At 47.1% G+C, this 18,990-nt stretch overlaps 1 protein-coding gene across 8 annotated transcripts in view; it reads right to left on the minus strand.

Annotated features, from left to right (window-relative positions):
• bnc2 (basonuclin zinc finger protein 2) overlaps positions 1 to 18,990 on the minus strand; it is an 813,736-nt gene that overhangs the window by 337,778 nt on the left and 456,968 nt on the right. For all 8 annotated transcript variants that reach the window (XM_072517502.1, XM_072517504.1, XM_072517499.1 and 5 more), the window contains one exon: positions 6,080 to 6,182. In XM_072517502.1, the coding sequence (XP_072373603.1) occupies positions 6,080 to 6,182 (103 nt within the window). The remainder of the gene's footprint in view (positions 1 to 6,079; positions 6,183 to 18,990) is intronic.

Here is an 18,990-nt window from a genome sequence, read left to right on the forward strand (position 1 = left end):
CGTGTGACTTCACTTTTTGTACCAGTCTACCATGAGGGACCTTGTCAAAGGCGTTACTGAAGTCCATATAGACAACATCCACTGCCCTACCTGAATCAATCATCTTTGTGACCTCCTCGAAAAACTCTATCAAGTTAGTGAGACACGACCTCCCCTTCACAAAACCATGCTGCCTCTCACTAATACGTCCATTTGCTTCCAAATGGGAGTAGATCCTGACTCGAAGAATTCTCTCCAGTAATTTCCCTACCACTGACGTAAGGCTCACCGGCCTGTAGTTCCCTAGATTATCCTTGCTACCCTTCTTAAACAGAGGAACAACATTGGCTATTCTCCAGTCCTCCGGGACATCACCTGAAGACAGTGAAGATCCAAAGATTTCTGTCAAGGCCTCAGCAATTTCCTCTCTAGCCTCCTTCAGTATTCTGGGGGTAGATCCCATCAGGCCCTGGGGACTTAGCTACCTTAATATTTTTCAAGACGCCAAACACCTTATCTTTTTGGATCTCAATGTGACCCAGGCTACCTACACACCCTTCTCCAGACTCAACATCTACCAATTCCTTCTCTTTGGTGAATACTGATGCAAAGTATTAATTTAGTACCTCGCTCATTTCCTCTGGCACCACACATAGATTCCCTCCCCGCTCCTTCAGTGGGCCAACCCTTTCCCTGGCTACCCTCTTGCTTTTTACGTATGTGTAAAAAGCCTTGGGATTTTCCTTAACCCTATTTGCCAATGACTTTTCGTGACCTCTTCTAGCCCTCCGGACTCCTTCCTACTTTCCTTATATTCCACACAGGCTTCGTCTGTTCCCAGCCTTCTAGCCTTGACAAATGCCTCCTTTCTTTTTTTTGACGAGGCCTATCCAAGGTTCCCAAAATTTGCCGTATTTATCCTTCTTCCGCACAGGAACATGCCGGTCCTGAATTCCTTTCAACTGACATTTGAAAGCCTTCCACATGTCAGATGTTGATTTAACCTCAAACATCCTCCCCCAATCTAGGTTCTTCAGTTCCCGCCTAATATTGTTATAATTAGCCTTCCCCCAATTTAGCACATTCATCCTAGGACCACTCTTATCCTTGTCCACCAGCACTTTAAAACTTACTGAATTGTGGTCACTGTTCCCGAAATGCTCCCCTACTGAAACTTCTACCACCTGGCCGGGCTCATTCCCCAATACCAGGTCCAGTACAGCCCTTTCCCTAGTTGGACTGTCTACATGTTGTTTTAAGAAGCCCTCCTGGATGCTCCTTACAAACTCTGCCCCGTCCAGGCCCCTAGCACTAAGTGAGTCCCAGTCAATATTGCGGAAGTTGAAGTTTCCCATCACAACAACCCTGTTGTTTTTACTCGTTTCCAAAATCTGTCTACCTCTCTGCTCCTCTATCTCCCGCTGGCTGTTGGGAGGCCTGTAGTAAACCCCCAACATTGTGACTGCTCCCTTCTTACTCCTGATCTCTACCCATATAGCCTCACTGCCCTCTGAGGTGTCCTCTCGCAGTACAGCTGTGATATTCTCCCTAACCAGTAGTGCAACTCCGCCACCCCTTTTACATCCCCCTCTAACCCGCCTGAAACATTTAAATCCTGGAACGTTTAGCTGCCAATCCTGTCCTTCCCTCAACCAGGTCTCTGTAATGGAAACAACATCATAGTTCCAAGTACTAATCCAAGCTCTAAGTTCATCTGCCTTACCCGTAATACTTCTTGCATTAAAACATATGCACTTCAGGCCACCAGACCCCTGTTTTCAGCAACATCTCCCTGTCTGCTCTTCCTCAGAGCCATACTGGCCTTATTCCCTAGTTCTCCCTCAATGCTTTCACCTTCTGACCTATTGCTCCGGTACCCACCCCCCTGCCATACTAGTTAAACCCTCCCATGTGACACTAGCAAACCTTGCGGCCAGGATATTCATGCCTCTCCAGTTTAGTCGCAACTCGTCCTTCTTATACAGGTCATACCTGCCCAGGAAGAGCTCCCAGTGGTCCGGAAACCCTCCCGCCTACACCAGCTGTTTAGCCACGTGTTTAAGCTGCTCTATCTTCCTATTCCTAGCCTCACTGGCACGTGGGCACAGGGAGTAATCCTGAGATTACAACCCTAGAGGTCCTGTCTTTTAACTTTCTGCCTAGCTCCCTGAACTCCTGCTGCAGGACCTCATGCCCCTTCCTGCCTCTGTCGTTAGTACAACCAACAAGGCCACCTTTTCAAAAAGATCCTGTCAAAATTATCGGTGGCCCACATTACTCCTTGATACATTTCGGAAATAAAAGTCAGGTTTATAGCTCCTTATAGCAAAGCAATTTTCAAACGACAAGTAAAAATTGGAGAGCTGCATGGTACAAAAATAAGCTATTAAAATTAGTCCAACTTCCAAGCTCTTTCTCTGTCGCTCTGCAAATCTTTCCCTTCTAGTAAGTTTAGACTGGATAAAGATTTTTTTCTCCAACACAGACACTATGGGTCAATGGCCTCCTTCTGGGCAGTAAATCTTGCTGTGCTCCTAGCTGTCCAATCCTTTTTGGAAGTTATTGTGGAGTCTGCCTCTATCCCCCTCTCAGGTCACACACTCATGCAAGAACAATTCTCAGCGTAATTAATTCATGGGATGTGAGCATCATTGGCTAGACCAGCATTCATTGCCCATTCCTAATTGCCCTGGAGAATGAGCTGTCTTCTTGAACCGCTGCAGCCCATGTGGTGTAGGTACATCCACTGTGCTGTTAGGGAGGGAGCTCCTGGGTTATGATCCAGTGACAATGAAGAAATGGTGATTTATGATGGTGTTCCCATCCATCTGCTATTCTTATCCTTCTAAATGGTAGAGAAATAGATTTGAAAAGTGTTGTCGAAGTAGCCTTGGTGAGATGCTGCAGTGCACATTGTAGATTGAGCACATCACAGTCATGTTGCACTAATGGTGGAGGGAGAAAATGCTTAAAATGGTAGCAAGCTGCTTTCTCCTGGATGGTGGAGAGCTTCTAGAGTGTTGCCAGAGCTTAATTCGCCTCGGTAATTGGAATTCTGCCTCGTGGAAAGACTTTGAGGAGTCAGGTGGTAAGTCTCTCCATTAAATACCCAGCTTCTGAGCTGCTCTTGTAGCTGGTCTAAATAAGCTTCCCGCCATTGGTAACCCTCAGGATATTGATGTAATGCCATTGAATGCCAAAGGGAGATGTTTAGATTCTCTCTTGTTGGATACGGTCATTGCCTGGCACTTGTGTGGCACAAATGTTACTCATCAACCCAATTCCTAATGTTGCCCAGGTCCTGTTGCATTTTGGGCATGGATCACTTCAGTATCTCAGGAGTCGCGAATGGTGCTGAACATCGTCAGCAAACGGCCGCACCTCTGACTCTGATGGAAGGAAGGTCATTGATGAAACAGCTGAAGATGATTGAACCCAGGACACGACCCTGAGGAACTTCTACAGCGATATCCCTGGACTGAGATGATTGATCTCCAACAATCAGCGGCGAGCTTTCCTCCTCATAACCCCATGAGGGCCTCTGGACTGCACACAAATGCTGACGTGATGTCAAGGACAGTCACTCTCACCTCCAGTTCAGCTCTTTTAGTCATGTTTCAAGCAAGGCTGTAATGAGGTCAGGAGCTGAATGGCCTGGCGGAACCTAACGTATGCATCAGTGAGGAGATTATTTCTTTGTAAGTGCCACTTGATAAAGTGTCGACAATACCTTCCATCAATTTACTGATGATTGAGTGTAGATTGGTGGATTAGTAATTGGCTGGGTTGGATTTGTCCTGCTTTTTGTTTACACGACAGACCTGGGCAATTTTCCACATTGCCGGGTAGATGCCAGGGTTGTAGCTGTACTGGAACAGCTTGGCTAGGGGTGCGGCAAGTTGTGGAGCAAAAGTCTTTCGTACTATTGCCGGAATATTTTCAGGGCCCACAGCCTTTGCAGTATCCAGTGTCTTCAGCCGTTTCTTGATATCACGTGGGGTGAATCGAATTGGCTGAAGACTGGGGACCTTTGGAGATGATCCAGATGGATCATCCACTCGGCACTTCTGGCTGAAGATTGTTGCGAATGCCTCAGTCTTGGACTTTTGTACAGATGTGCTGGGCTCCTCCATCATTAAGGATGGGATATTTGTGGAGTCTCTTCCTCCAGTGAGTTGTTTAATTGTCCACCATCATTCATGACTGGATGTGGCAGGACTGCAGAGCTTAGATCTAATCCATTAATTGTGATATCATTTAGCTCAGTCTATCGCTTTCAGGGGCGTCATTCTCCGCCGGCGGGAGTCTCCGTTCTGCCGGCGCCCGGGGGTTTCCCGACGGCGTGGGGCTGCCCCACAATGGGAAACCCCATTGACCGGCCGGTGTTACGGAGACTCCCGCCGGCCGGTCGGCGCAGAAATGTGGCGGGGCGGGGAGGAGAATTTTGCCCCAGCTTCCCCAGTTCAGCAGGCAAGTAATCTGGTGCTGTAGTTTCAGCAGATTGGCAGGTCACGTTTAGGTACCTGATGTTTCCTCTGTTATGCTCTTCTGCAGTCCTCATTGAACAAGGGTTGACTCCCTCGCTTGATGGTAATATTAGAGTTTGATTGGCCAGTTACCTTAAATCGGTGTCCTCTGATTATCAAACTATCGGCATTTGAAAGAGGATGGATAAATAGCAAAAAAAGGAGAAATTGGAAAAGTTGTAAATTGGAAAATCCAGTTTTTGATCAAATTAATTTGATTTGCAGCACAGTGTGAAGAGGCTCACCTGAATACTTGACAAACATTGGGTTGGGGATGGAATAAGTGCTCCAAATCGGCAACCAGGCATTGCGAGAATAGCACAGCGGAATCAAAAATATTCTTCAAGCCTTATTATCAAGAATGTGACAAAGCAAGCATCAAGAAGAGTTTGGCGAGCCTCTGGGATTTGCTCTATTTTAGATCCGATCCCATTCAATCAACTCCCGTGAGAAAATTCTGCACACAGGTGAACCAACAACAATCCAGCATGATCACGTACTTGCATATCTCAAACTATTGAATCCTGACCTGCTTCTGCCTCACAAAAACATTCCTCTTCTGCCCCAGAGAACCAAAACCATTGCATGCCAAAGAGGCCTTGATCAACTCAGTCTATCCCATCCTAATCGTTTCTAACCCGACAGGAATGTATCCAGCTTCTCTTGGGATTAGTTTGGACCCGGTGTGCTTTCACTGGGAGTTTGCTCTGCATTATCCACACAATCCAAATGGAATATACACATCAGCAACGTCGTTTAAAGAGTTAGATTTAAAAAGGGTTTTTTCCTCTAGAAACGAGGAAATTGAGGAGGGATCCGATTCAGTATTTATAATTATGAAAGAATTAAGTAGGTCACATTTGGAGAAGGAGTTCCCAGTCGTGGTGTGACACAATAAATAACGGGGCTCATATATATTAGACCGACACTAAGAAATCCAATGGGGAATTCAGGAGAAACCTCTTTAGGCAAACACTGGCGAGAATGTGGAAAGAGACACCGCGGGTTGCTTGTAGTATCAGTGCAGTTAGAGGGAAGTTAGTTTGTTGGAGAGATAGAAGGATATACTGGTGGAGTGAGATGAAGAGGGGTGGGAGGAGACTAACATGGAGGGTGTTTTCAAATCCCTCCATTGATCACCCCTCCCCATCTCTGCGAGGCCCTCCAGCCTCACAACCCTCTGGGATCTCTGCATCCCTCTAATTTTTGCCTTGCGACCTCACCCAATTTTAGTCGCTCTACCATTGGTGGCTGTGCCTTTGGCAACCTGGAACCTAGGTTCGGAAATTCTCCCCCGAAATCCCTTAGCCCGTTCTCCTCAGATGCTCTTCAATACCTTCCTCTTTGAGCAAGCTTTTAGTCGCCTGTCCCTTAGATCTCATGTCGAGACCCGATGTCAAATTAATCATGCCCTTTGGGACGTTAAGAGTTGGGTAAATATAGTTCTTTGGGGGGAAACACTATCCTGAACAAGTTGGGCCGAACGATCGTTTTCTGAAGTGTAAATTCTATGTAGTTCCACGTAATTATACCAGCAGTCAAAATATTTGGGGGAAATGGTTGATGTCACTCACCATGTGCCACCCAGCCATGTTTACACTGGTCACAGGTCCGTAAGCTGATCTTTCCTGGCTGGAAGCATTCACACGTACAATTTACCAATGTGCAACGAATGGCCTAGAGGAGGGAAAGAAAGAGGCAGGTGTCAGGCGAGTCGGTTTCCAAGATCGCTCTTCATCGAAGCCCGCAACCCGTCAAGTGTTTTGAGATCCCACTGTGATTGCACATCTTTTGATTCTAAGAGGATATAAAGTGATGTTAGAACCATCTTCATCAGAGAATCTTTTCACAAAAAAGAAACAGAGTTTCATCAGGGCTTCCTCCCTCAGTCTGTCCACCTTGAGGAACATGGCAGCTCCAATGGGAAATCACACCATGAGAATTTTAAACACGCCATTTTAGGCAGAGAAAATGGAATTCATTTACAATTGAGGCCCAAGGTATGGTGACACTGGTGCAAGGTGAACTATAAAACCTTTTCATGAGAGCACAAGTAATAGGAACAGGAGTGGGCCATTTGGCCCTCGACCCTACTCCACCATTCAATACTATTATGGTTAAACTTTTACTTCAGCTCAATCTACCTCTTGAATGGACTCATCAGCTTAGCATCCACAACCCTCTCGGGCACAGATTCCTAACGATCACAACCGTCTGAGTGAAGACATTTCTCATCACCTCAGTACTAAACAGCTGACCCAATGTCCTGCGACGATGACGCAGAGTTCGCGACACTCCAACCAGAGGAATCAACTTCACAACATCTACCCTTTCAACGCTCGCAGAATTTTACCTTTTTCCAATGAGATCACCTGTCCTCCCACCAACCTCAGAGAATATCGGCGCATTCCACTCCCTTGCTCCTCAGAGGGCATTACTCCCATCCCAAGAATCATCACTCCCATCCCAAGAATCAATCGAATGAACCTTGGTCCCACTCCGTCTGCCAAAAATATATCACTCCTTCAGTTATGCAGGTCAAAACTGTTCACAATATTCCAGGTGTGGCCTCACTAAGGCCCTGTATAATTGCAGCAACACATCCCTGCTCCTGTACTCGAATCCTCTCACAGTGAAGGCCAATGTACCATTTGCCTTCTTTACCGCCTGCTGTACCTGCGCGCTTACCTTCAGTGACTGGTGTACGAGGACACCCAGGTCTCGTTGCACAGTCCCCTCTCCTAATTTATGGCCATTGTGATAATAATCTGCCTGCCGTTTTTGCCACCAAAGTGGACAACCTCACATTTCTCCAAATTAAACTGCATCATTTGCCCACTCAACTTGTCTAAATCACACTGCAGGATCTCTGCATCCTCCTCACAGCTCACCCTCCCACCCAACTTGGTGTTATCTGCAAATTTGGAGATATTACATTTTGTTCCCTCATCTCAATCATTAATATATATTGGGAATAGCTGGGGTCCCAGCACCAACCCCTGCGGTACCCCACTAGTCACTGCTGGGGTCCCAGCACCGATCCCTGTGGTACCCCACTAGTCACTGCTGCCAATTTGAAAAAGACCAGTTAATTCCTACTCTTTGTTTCCTGTCTGCCAACCGGTTTTCTATCCACCTCAATACACTGCCTCCAATCCCATGCACATTAATTTAACACGCTAATTTTTTGTGCAGTATTTTGTCAGAAGCCTTCTGAAAGTCCAAATAAACCACATCCACTGGCTCCCAATCATCAACTCTACGAGTTACCGATAAAGGTTAATACACCATTTGCTTTCATAATTGCTTGCGAGGTCTGCATGTTAACTTCCTGTGATTCAGGTACAGGGCCCCCCAGATCCCATTGATTCCCAACATTTACTAGTTTCAGATATGTTATCAGAGAATTTACAGTGCAGAAGGCGGCCATTCGGCCCATCGAGTCTGTACCGGCCCTTGGAAGGAGCACCCCATTTAAACCCACCCCATTTCCGTAACTCAGTAACCCCACCTAACCTTTTTGGACACAAAGGGCAATTTATCATGGTCAATCCACCTAACCTGCACATCTTTGGACTGTGGGAGGAAGCCAGAGCACCCGGAGGAAACCCACGCAGACACGGGGAGAACGTGCAGAGTCCGCACAGACAGTGAACCAAGCCGGGAATCGTACCTGGGACCCTGGCGCTGGGAAGCAACAGTGCTAGCCACTGTGCTACCGTGCTGCCCTTGTTAATTATGCTTATCCTCCCAAAATAGATAGGAGTTTAAGAGCTAGGAGCCAAGGTAGGCTATTTGTCCTCTCGAGCCTTCTGTGTGTTCCAATAAGATCATGATTTCGCACTTCCTCCATTATATTCCATTACCATTTTCTTGGCCAATTACTGAACCTGTCAATATCATTTTGAGCCTTGCTCACAGTTTACTTTTCCACCCGGCTTTGTATCGTCTTCAAACTTGGATACATTTTACGCTCGGTCCCCTCACCAAAGGCATTCACATAGACTGGAAACAACCGAACCCCATCACCGAGCATTGTGACATTCCAGTAGTTAGAGCTTACCAACCCGAGAATGATCAGTTTGTTCCTAATTTACTACATCAGGGTGTAACCCAGCAAAGTTTCTTCAACATTCAGCTGCATGGTTGTTGGTAGACTCTGCAAGATGCTACGACTGACTGAAAGAAAACAGGAGAAACACAGAACTGTAGACCCCACAGGATTCGCAGTCATGGCTCCTGTTCCTGTGGGTAATACAGCACAGTAACAAATGTGTCAAACACATTTCAGCGCTTGAACAACGAGAACACTCAGTACGTGAATGGGTTGGTTTCTGGATGAAGTCTGGCAGGTTGAACTGTGTAAGACTGTGTTTTTCTGTATCTCGCCCGGTGTAATATAGTCCATTAAACCGAGTGCTGCAGCGTTGTATATGTCAGCTCCAGGCACCAGGCAAAACCCAACATAATCCATAATGAGTGGGTTTTTCCAACCTTCCACTTCCTTCGTGCCACCTAATCTATCTAAAGTGGTCTTCATTAGTACCTAATCAGGAAGCAAAACCATTCTCAGACTGCAGTGTCCAGTGCAAAGGGCTGTGAAAATGTCAAATCGATAAGCTCCCAAAATCCAGACTTCACGCCAGGGTTTCAAAATTATTTAAAACCTTAACTGATAAATGCACCAAATACAAGAGCAAAGTTTCTAACCACAGGTCAAAATGTTATGGTGGCACGGTAGCACAGTGATTAGCACTGTTGCTTCACAGCTCCAGGGACCCAGGTTCGATTCCCGGCTTGGGTCACTGTTTGTGCGAGTCTGGACGTTCTCCCCGTATCTGCGTGGGTTTCCTCCGGGTGCTCCGGTTTCCTCCCACAATTCCCGAAAGCCGTGCTGTTACGTAATTTGGACATTCCGAATTATCCCTCAGTGTACCCGAACAGGTGCCGAAATGTGGCGACTAGGGGCTTTTCACAGTAACTTCATTGCAGTGTTAATGTAATCCTCCTTGCGACAATAAAGATTATTATAAAAGCTGATCATTAAGATTAATACATTTCAGTGAAGGCATTAATGGAAATCTTGGATTATTGAAGACATTTCCAATATCATTCCAATTTTGGGAAACCTACATTTTACGCCAACCTTTAAGAGGTCGTGCTGATGAGTTGAGATAAAGTGTGATGGGAAGTGACCCCTGTGCAGCATACACACTGATGTGGAGATGCCGGCGTTGGACTGGGGTGAGCACAGTAAGAAGTCTTACAACACCAGGTTAAACCTGTTGGACTTCTTACTGTGCAGCATACACACTAGCACAGAGCAGTTGGGCTGAATGGTATACGATGTAACTCTACACCAGTGCCCAATGTTGCCCAACCCAGCATCCAGTTGGTACTATGGCCCAGAAAACGCCAGTGAGATGTGGAGGTGCCAAATCCAATCATACTTCACAAGGCCCATTGCTGAAGGATGTCGAACAACCATCACTTTCTCAAAGTGGCAGTGGGACAACACACTGAAATCAGCTAAATGTTTTCAGAAATGTGCAAACACCCACGGTTTGCTTGGCTGTTCATGTGCAAGTCCCAATCTCCAGCAGCTAAAAGCTCTTAACTAAGGTATTGTTGAGTTTAATCCACAGTTACACCCATCTGTCAGTTGGGTGCATTTTGCATTTCTCAGTTGAAGCTCCTGTTTGGAGCTCTCCTGTAACAGCAGAAACCTCGCTAATCAGGAGGGGAAGCACATGTTACCCTTTTAGACATAGACATAGAATCCCTACAGTGCAGAAGACCATGCAGCACATCGGGTCTGCATCGACTCTCCGAAAAAGCATCCCGACTAGGCCCAAATCCCGCCCTATCCCCATAACCCCATCGAGGGGCAATTTATCATGACTAATCCACCAACATCTTTGGACTGTGGGAGGAAACCTACACAGACACGGGGACAACGTGCAAACTCCAGTCAGTCAAAGCCGGTATTGGACCCCGGGCCCTTGGCGCTGAGAGGCAGCAGTGCTAACCACTGTGTTTCAGAATTGCTGCTGGAGGATCTTGCTCAACAAAAGGGGCAGAAAGAAAATGATACCTATTATCCAAAAAATAGACAAAAACAATTGAATTCTCACGGAGATGGCTTATCAATTTAAATGATTTGAAGCCACTCTCTCCGGGTATAGATAATTATAATATCACCCTCTGGTGGACTAGCTGAGTAATTACAGCTACCTGTCCCCTGGTATGTGCAGTTTGTAACACCAATGACTAAGAAATGTATGCAGTAATTAAACCCGCAAAGACTCTGCTAAATAGTTTATCGAAATAAATAGCACACAGTCCCCAACTCTCCAGACTGATTTAAGGAACGAGAGGGTGAAAGTTGATTCTCACACTCACTTCATGCTGTTGAGCTCGGGGATTATAGTCGAGGAGTAACCTGGTCAGTCTCTGGCTAGTCTTTGTCGGTAGATGTCCAGTGACGAGAGTAGTGTCCCTCCATCTAAATGTGCACAGCATTTATTCCCTCCCATTCTCCCGACTCCAATCGGAACATAAGCAGAGAAGATCACCAATCAACTGCGGAAGCTGATTATACTGTTACATCATAGATTATCATAGAATTTACAGTGCAGAAGGAGGCCATTCAGCCCATCGAGTCTGCACCGGCTCTTGGAAAGAGCACCCTGCCAAAGGTCAACACCTCAACCCTATCCCCATAACCCAGTAACCCCACCCAACACTAAGGGCAATTTTGGACACTAAGGGCAATTTATCATGGCCAATCCACCTAACCTGCACATCTTTGGACTGTGGGAGGAAACCGGAGCACCCGGAGGAAACCCACGCACACACGGGGAGGATGTGCAGACTCCGCACAGACAGTGACCCAAGCCGGAATCGAACCTGGGACCCTGGAGCTGTGAAGCAATTGTGATAACCACTGTGCTACCGTGCTGCCCGTTACAGCTGGGATGGGAGGGCGGGTAGCCCACGGGGGAATCATTAAATAAAAATGGAGAGTGGATAGTCAACGCTTTCCCACTGCAAAAACATATTGCTTTCCTGGTGTAGGAAAGCCACTTTTTGAGTTAGTTTACTGATCAGCAAGAATGCGGAAATAATTCAGCGAGTTGTTATAATTTGAAAGGGAGGTGGAATACAATTCAATTATAACTTTCAAAAGGGGATTCGATAAATACTTGAAAAGGAAAAAAAACCTTACAGAGCAATGGGAAAAGGACGGGGGAATGGGAAAATTGAAAAACTCTCAAAGCAGGCACTAAAACGCTGTGCTCGCTAAGATTCTCTGCTTCTTGGTTTCTGAGCAGCATCAGAGTGCAGACAATGCATCTCTCCTTCACTGTCAAAACTCACTGATGAGAAATGTTTTGCTGATAATCAAGATCACTCCGAGTAGGTTTGGCCACTTATCAGCCAATTTGCAATGAATTAGCTGACTGTAGGAATGAATATCTATGGATTTTATGAGGGGTGATGTTAAAGATATTTCATTGGGATCTATCAGCTCTTTAAATCAAAACTGTCAACATTATTGATGAAAACACCAGAAAATAGTTTCCAGCTTTCTACAGCCAACGTTCCCAGAGCCCACAGAACATTCAACCCTCAAATCTATTCACACACGATTTGAAAATAAATCTCTCAGTATCATCTAAAATGCTTCAACTCCCTGAATATTTGCAGCGCAATACATTTTTGCTTTGGAATCAACACCTTTTATTTCTGGTTGCATGAAGCATTTTTTTGCTCTGATCATTGTGTCCTGCATTATATCCCCGTGCTCCGATTACCATTCAATCATATCTGTAGCTAATAATACTTTTATACATAACTCCACTTCCACGTTCTCCGTGATATTGGCAGGTCAGCCTGCCTGTCAGGTTCCATCCTCCCAGAATTTCCAATAGCACGCGGACATGCTGATTGGATGGTGCTTCACAGTGGGGGGTGTTATGTTCTGTGCTGTGGCCATGGTAATGATAAACATCTAGTTCTTTGACGAGTAATATAGTTTATTGACAAATGATCACGTGGAAAGATAACTAACAAATTATAATACAGATGGTAATGAATAGTGGAATTCTCCTGGAACTACTCCTAATGCGACTGTCCTCTAGTATGACTTAATACCATCTGCTGGTTCTGTGGAAACACATGGTGGATCTCTATCCCCTCCTGCTGGTCGGAGGTTGTATGTCTAACTATATGCAATACTATGCACATACGCACGGTGGTTAGAACTGTTGCTTCACAGCTCCAGGGTCCCAGGTTCGATTCCTGGCTTGGGTCACTGTCTGTGCGGAGTCTGCACGTTCTCCCCGTGTCTGCGTGGGTTCCCTCCGGGTGCTCCGGTTTCCTCCCACAAGTCCAAAGACGTGCAGGTTAGGTGGATTGGCCATGTTAAATTGCCCTTAATGTCCAAAAAAGGTCAGGTGGGGTTACTGGGTTACGAGGATAGGGTGGAGGTGTGGGTTTAAGTGGGGTGCTCTTTCCAAGGGCCGGTATAGACTCGATGGGCTGAATGGCCTCCTTCTGCACTGTAAATTCTATGATACCACCAGAGGGAGGTGGTGTGTAGATGGGGGCGAAGGGGGTAGAAAGGAGGAGGTTGGCAGGGGGGGGTGCAGAGAAGGTGCTGAGGTGGCACATTCACAACAGCTGCCATGTGGACATGAAATGTTCAAAGGCCAGAATTTTCCAGCCATTCCCACAGGCGGGATTTCAGCAACCCCCTGCCGCGGGTGTCTCAGCGGCAGGAAGTGTTTAGAACGGGAAACCCCATGGACAGTGGCGGGCTGCACCCGCTGCTGCAAAACAGGACGTGGGGGCGCACGGAAAATCCCGCCCAATAACGGGATAGGTTTCTGGGGTGACAAATGAAACCGGATGCAAAATGGGCCAAAATCACATGCAACATATTTTAATTTGTTTTGCAAAGTTGCTAACTGTGCTATTTTATTCCATGATTTAAAAAGAAGAGGTCATGAGTTTTTTTAGTAATAATTTAGCTCGGGCGGCACGATAGTGCAGCGGTTAGCACTGCTGCCTCATGACGCCAAGGTCCCAGGTTCGATCCCGGCCCTGGGTCACTGTCCGTGTGGAGTTTGCACATTATCCCTGTGTTTGCGTGGGTTTCGCCCCCACAACCCAAAGATGTGCAAGTTAGGTGGATTGGCCGCGTTAAATTGCCCCTTAATTGGAAAAAATGAATTGGGTACTCTAAATTTATATATTTTTTAAAAAGTAATAATTTAGCTGCTTGCACCATCGAGTCAGGACTGGGAGACGATTCACTCAGTGACATGAGCAGTTTAAATTGAAACAGTCACCATGCTGGATCAGGCATTTTCGGATCTGCCAGTTTAGAATCAGTGTACAGCCCGCGATACAACCAGCAATACAACCAGCAATGAAGGGAGAATTGAAAGGAATTCGCAACATCACAATGGACAGCCTCTCTTTTAGATCCAGCACGGGGTTATCCAGCCTTGCTACACGATTTGCTCCTTCTGAAAATATTTTCCCCTCATAAACTTAAAGCTGGATCTTAAATGGAAGAACATTTCCAGATCCCATTTGGCAAGTTGTTCCCAAAACTTTTATCACAACTTGTAAGGACGATTTTGTATTTTACTGACAGCCAAAAATGTCCAGATATCCAGACTGGATATTGTAGAATAAAGAATGGAAGATGAAATAAAATCACGCGTATATTTAATTCCTCACATGGAAGCGACAAAGACAGGAGCAGAAATCGTTTCCATGTTTGCAGATGTAACTGGCACCTACTGTGCTTTACACAGTGCGTTTGTGCGTTCACTGTTAATAGTATTTCAAAGCAGGGTTCTCTGTACAGTGCCTGTATGCTTATGGATTGACAAAAAAAAAGCACTGTATAAATACACGGATAAATCAATAATACATTAAGACAAAATCATTTACAGTAATTGTGAGGTGAGTGGCCAAGCTTTTTAATAGCGGAGGAAAGTACTAAAAAAAATTTAATAGCTCATTAAAACAATTATTGCCATTCTCTGAAGATTTCTCTTACACATAAAAGGACACATCGTGAGACTGTAAGGCAGATTCACAAAAATTATCAGCAGGACATAATTAAAAATCCGGGTTTGAATATTGCACTGTGCTGTCTGTACTGAATACTAACTGCAAGTTCTACACTAGAACACTCCTTGTATTAACAAGGATCAGGCTAGGAATAATTCTTGCGAAACCAAGCAGCCCCCAGATCTGAATTCCGTCCCTCCTCACAACTTTACAAGTTCTAACATTTAACATCTGCACAAATTACTTTCCAGACCTACCCAGTTTGTAGTGTAATTAGAAAAATGGACACAACCAGTTAGGAACATCTGATGAATGAATGAACACACACCCCTGTTTTAATTTCTCCTCATTTAGCTAAAGTCACAATTGACAGCATGGGAGGAGGGAATAAGTGCACACACATCCTGACAGACGCACACAGACACAACCGCACAGGAACATACACACAGAGACACTCCCTGACAGACTCAGACACACACGCTGAGTCACAGGCAGGCTTGCACACACCAATTCACAGCCACTATATGTATTTATGTATTATATATACACTCTCTCTCACACACACACTATCTCACCAGTTCTCTTTCTCACACACACACGCTCTCTCGCGCTCTCTCTCTCTCCACCTCACACTGACAAATATGATCAAAACTGTTCTTACTTGTGTGTCACCCATCAGCCTTTTCTGACTGCATTACAAGCAGCCCAGACACCCTGTTTACAAGTATTCCGAGTCCTTCAATGTTGTTAGAAATCACTTTGGTTAAGGGTAACAAATTTCTTTCTTGGTAAATCAAAAAAAGTGTCAAGGTGGCAGAGAGGCAGGCTCAGTATGTCCTCACGGCAATGAGGTTTCAGCAAAGGTTCGAGCAGACAGCTTTCACACAGCACTGTGTGCGTGTGCTAGTGTGGAACATGCACCCACCTGTCCCAGGCAGAATGTTCTCGCTGGCTTCAAACCCAGGGTAAATACAAATAAAAACATTAGGGGGTGTAAGGCAAATTATAGCTTCCAGTTGTGCAATAAAATATTTTAATGATCATTAATCTTTCCTGCCTCATAAATAGAAAAGGAGGAAGCCTGCAGGAATCTGCAACTGCCTAATGACAAAGTGTCTCACTTTTTGTAATGAAAGTCAGTCAGAGGAACTGAGCAGCTTTTTGATGTGGGTTTTTTTTAAACATAGAATTAGCCAACAATTTCCACACATTGGCTGCAGTGGGACGTGTACAGCAGTGTCACTGTTTCACACATTCACAGCAATCTCACTCATTTACAAAAAACGGTCAATAAAACACCAAGACAGATCTAACAGGCACGGAGACTCTGGTTACAAAAGGTAAACACAATTTACCCAGAAAACGCGAGTGTTAAATAAGACACTGGGTTACACACCTGGCAACTGTGAGAAAAATAATCTGCTCAGGAGGTGGTGACTAACTGATTGTTAAATATGTCACAATGAAAACCAACCTCTCTTCAATTAAATATTGAATCAAAAGGTCCCGGAACCCAGTATTATAATTGCTCAAATTACGTTATAGGAATCTTTACAGTGCAGAAGGAGGCCATTCAGCCCATCGAGTCTGCACCGACCCTATGAAAGAGCACGTTACCTAGGTCCAGTCCTTGCCCTATCCCCGTCATCCCACCTAACCTGTACAGCTTTGGACACTAAGGGACAATTTAACATGGCCAAACCATGGTGGCGATTCTCCGATCCCCGCGCCGGGCCGGCAAATCACCTCAACTGCGCCCCGACGCCCCAACACCGCCGCGTGATTCTCAGAGGTGCGGAGAATCGGCGCCAATTGCGCCGGCGCGTTTGGCGCGGTGCCGGCCGCGGGCCGCTGGAATCGGCGGGACCACCGATTCTCCGGCCCGAATGGGCCGAGCGGCCGCGTGGATACGCCAGAGTCCTGCCAGCGCCGTTCACCCCTGGTCGCTGCTGGCGGGAACTCGGCGTGAATGGTCGGGGGGCGGCCTGTGGGGGTGGGGGGCTCCTTCACTGGGGGGGGGCCTCCGATGGGGTCAGGCCCGCGATCGGGGCCCAATGATCGGCGGGCCGGCCTCCCCCCCCCCCCCCCCCCCCCCTCCCCACCCCGGGCCTACTTTCCGGCACGGCCGGCCCCTGAACACCGACGCCATGTTGAGTCGGGGCCGGCGCGCTAAAGAAGTCCCCCACGCATGCGCACGTTGGCGCGGCGTCCATTTGGCGCCGGGAAAGGAGGCTGGAGCAGCGAGAACCACTCCAGCACCGTGCTGGCCCCCTGTGCGGGACAGAATAGGTTGTCCCCGGGCCCGGTTTGCGCCGTCGTGAAACGCGACGGTGGTCACAACGGCGCAAACACTTGGGCTCCATTTGGGACAATCACCGCCCCATCGAACCTGCACATCTTTGGACTGTGGGAGGAAACCGGAGCACCCGGAAGAAACCCACGCACACACGGGGAGAACGTGCAGTCTCCGCACAAACAGTCACCCGAGGCCGGAATTGAACCCGGGTCCCTGGCGCCATGAGGCGGCAGTGCTAACCACTGCGCCACCGTGCTGTCCTCATTAACAACAACTTGAAATCATTATAGCACCATTAACACCAGGGAAAACGGGTCTTTGAACCACGGAAGCACAGATGAGGAGCGGGGAGCTGATGGAGGTAAGGTTTTAAGGAGCATCGCGGAGGAGCACAGCGAGAGCAGGGAGGAGGGGATTCCAGACATCAGGGCTCAGGCTGCCAGAGGCACAGCCACCATTGTGGGGGGGTGGGGGAGTGATTAAAACCAAGGATGCTCAGGGGGTCAGAATGAGAGAAGTGCAGAGATAGCAAAAGGTTGTGGGAGTGGAGGCGGTTACAGAGATAAGGGGGATATGAGGTCAGCGAGGAATTCAAAAAATAAAGGATGAGAATGTTAAAATCACAGCAAGCCCCACCGGGAGCCAATGTAGGTCAGTGAACACCAATTTCCAGAACAATTAACCACAACAAAGGCAAGGCAGAGCATCATTTTACACACACCTGTGTTGATATATCAAAAAACATCTGGGAGATAATTAAATCTCTCCCCACTCCCCCACCCCCCAGCAAAACTAATAAACCAGCACCAAAGGAACTTTGAAGATCAGTGAGAGCTTAAGAATTGTGCCAAGTCCAAATTATTCAATTATTTATGAAACATGTCGCATGCTATGGTGTCCTGGCACAAATACCGCCTTCCGGTGCTCGTCCACTACACAATACGAAATGGATACATTTACAAACATACTCAGAACATTGGTCACTTGCCAAATTCGCTGAATTAAATGAAGGTTGCTCTACTCACCGAAACACCATTTGTACGTCCCTGACTCGACCCCCCCACTTCATTCAGCTGTCCCAAACCGCGCCCCAATGGTCAACAGCAGTGGAAGGGGAAGCGACAGGGTGAGTGACAGTGCATGAAGGTGTTGTTGTGGGGTGGCTGGGTGGAGGATGGCGATCTGGCTGATGCAGTAGTGAGCACGCTGCATACCCTGAACACTGTATGTGCATCTACAGATCTTAGTGTGTCTGCTTCGAATACAGAAGCTGGTAGAAACAGTGGGGCTCCAATGAAGAGTCACCCAACTCGGAGCACACGGCAGCTCGAGCGGTTTCGGGTTGTGTGGGAATATCAATACACAGGAAGAGCCCACCCCGCCCATCTTGCCTGTGTTGGGTCTTTGTCTGCTGCACTTGCCCTATCGCCCTGCACACATTTCCTTATGAAAGTTATGTCTGAATCTGCTTCCATTGCTTGTTCAAGGAGCACATTCCAGATTGCAATCAGATCGGCCTTGATCTTATTGAATGGAGGAGCAGGCAACACTGTGGTATTATCAGGTATTGCGGTACCCAAGAGGCTGATGACCATTGGTTAAACCTAGGAGTTTACCATTGGCTGTTGATACGTAGCTCCGCCTGTCAACCAGTGCCGTCCCAGCAGCCTTCACTTTCTGTACCGAAGCTGCTGGGGAACAAGTTCTAGTCGATTAAAGTCTTCAGTTATGAAATCACTTTGTCTTGAGTGTAATTGATCGCGCGTCAATTTAATCGACTAGACTTAAGCTGGAAGGATGGATCTCCGAATCAAACCGGAGTGCCTACAAGAAAAGGACACCCTGGGACTTAGAGAGGCACGGGCCCTGGCTGGGTCCAAGGACGTAGCCTCCCAAAATGCGCAGTCCTATGCGCCCGACCGCGCGATGGCCCCCTGGGCTGTGTGGCACCCCGCAGCGGCAGCCCATCAGACCTTCCCCCTGACCTCGCAGGCCTGTGCGGCAAGATGGCCCGCTAACGCCACCGGGCCCCGCTGTTTCTTCTGCGGGCAGGCGAATCATCCCCGCCCGCGCTGCCCAGCCCGCACCGCCGCCTGC

Source organism: Scyliorhinus torazame, chromosome 9 (genome assembly GCF_047496885.1).
Source record: "Scyliorhinus torazame isolate Kashiwa2021f chromosome 9, sScyTor2.1, whole genome shotgun sequence".
Lineage (NCBI taxonomy): Eukaryota > Metazoa > Chordata > Chondrichthyes > Carcharhiniformes > Scyliorhinidae > Scyliorhinus > Scyliorhinus torazame.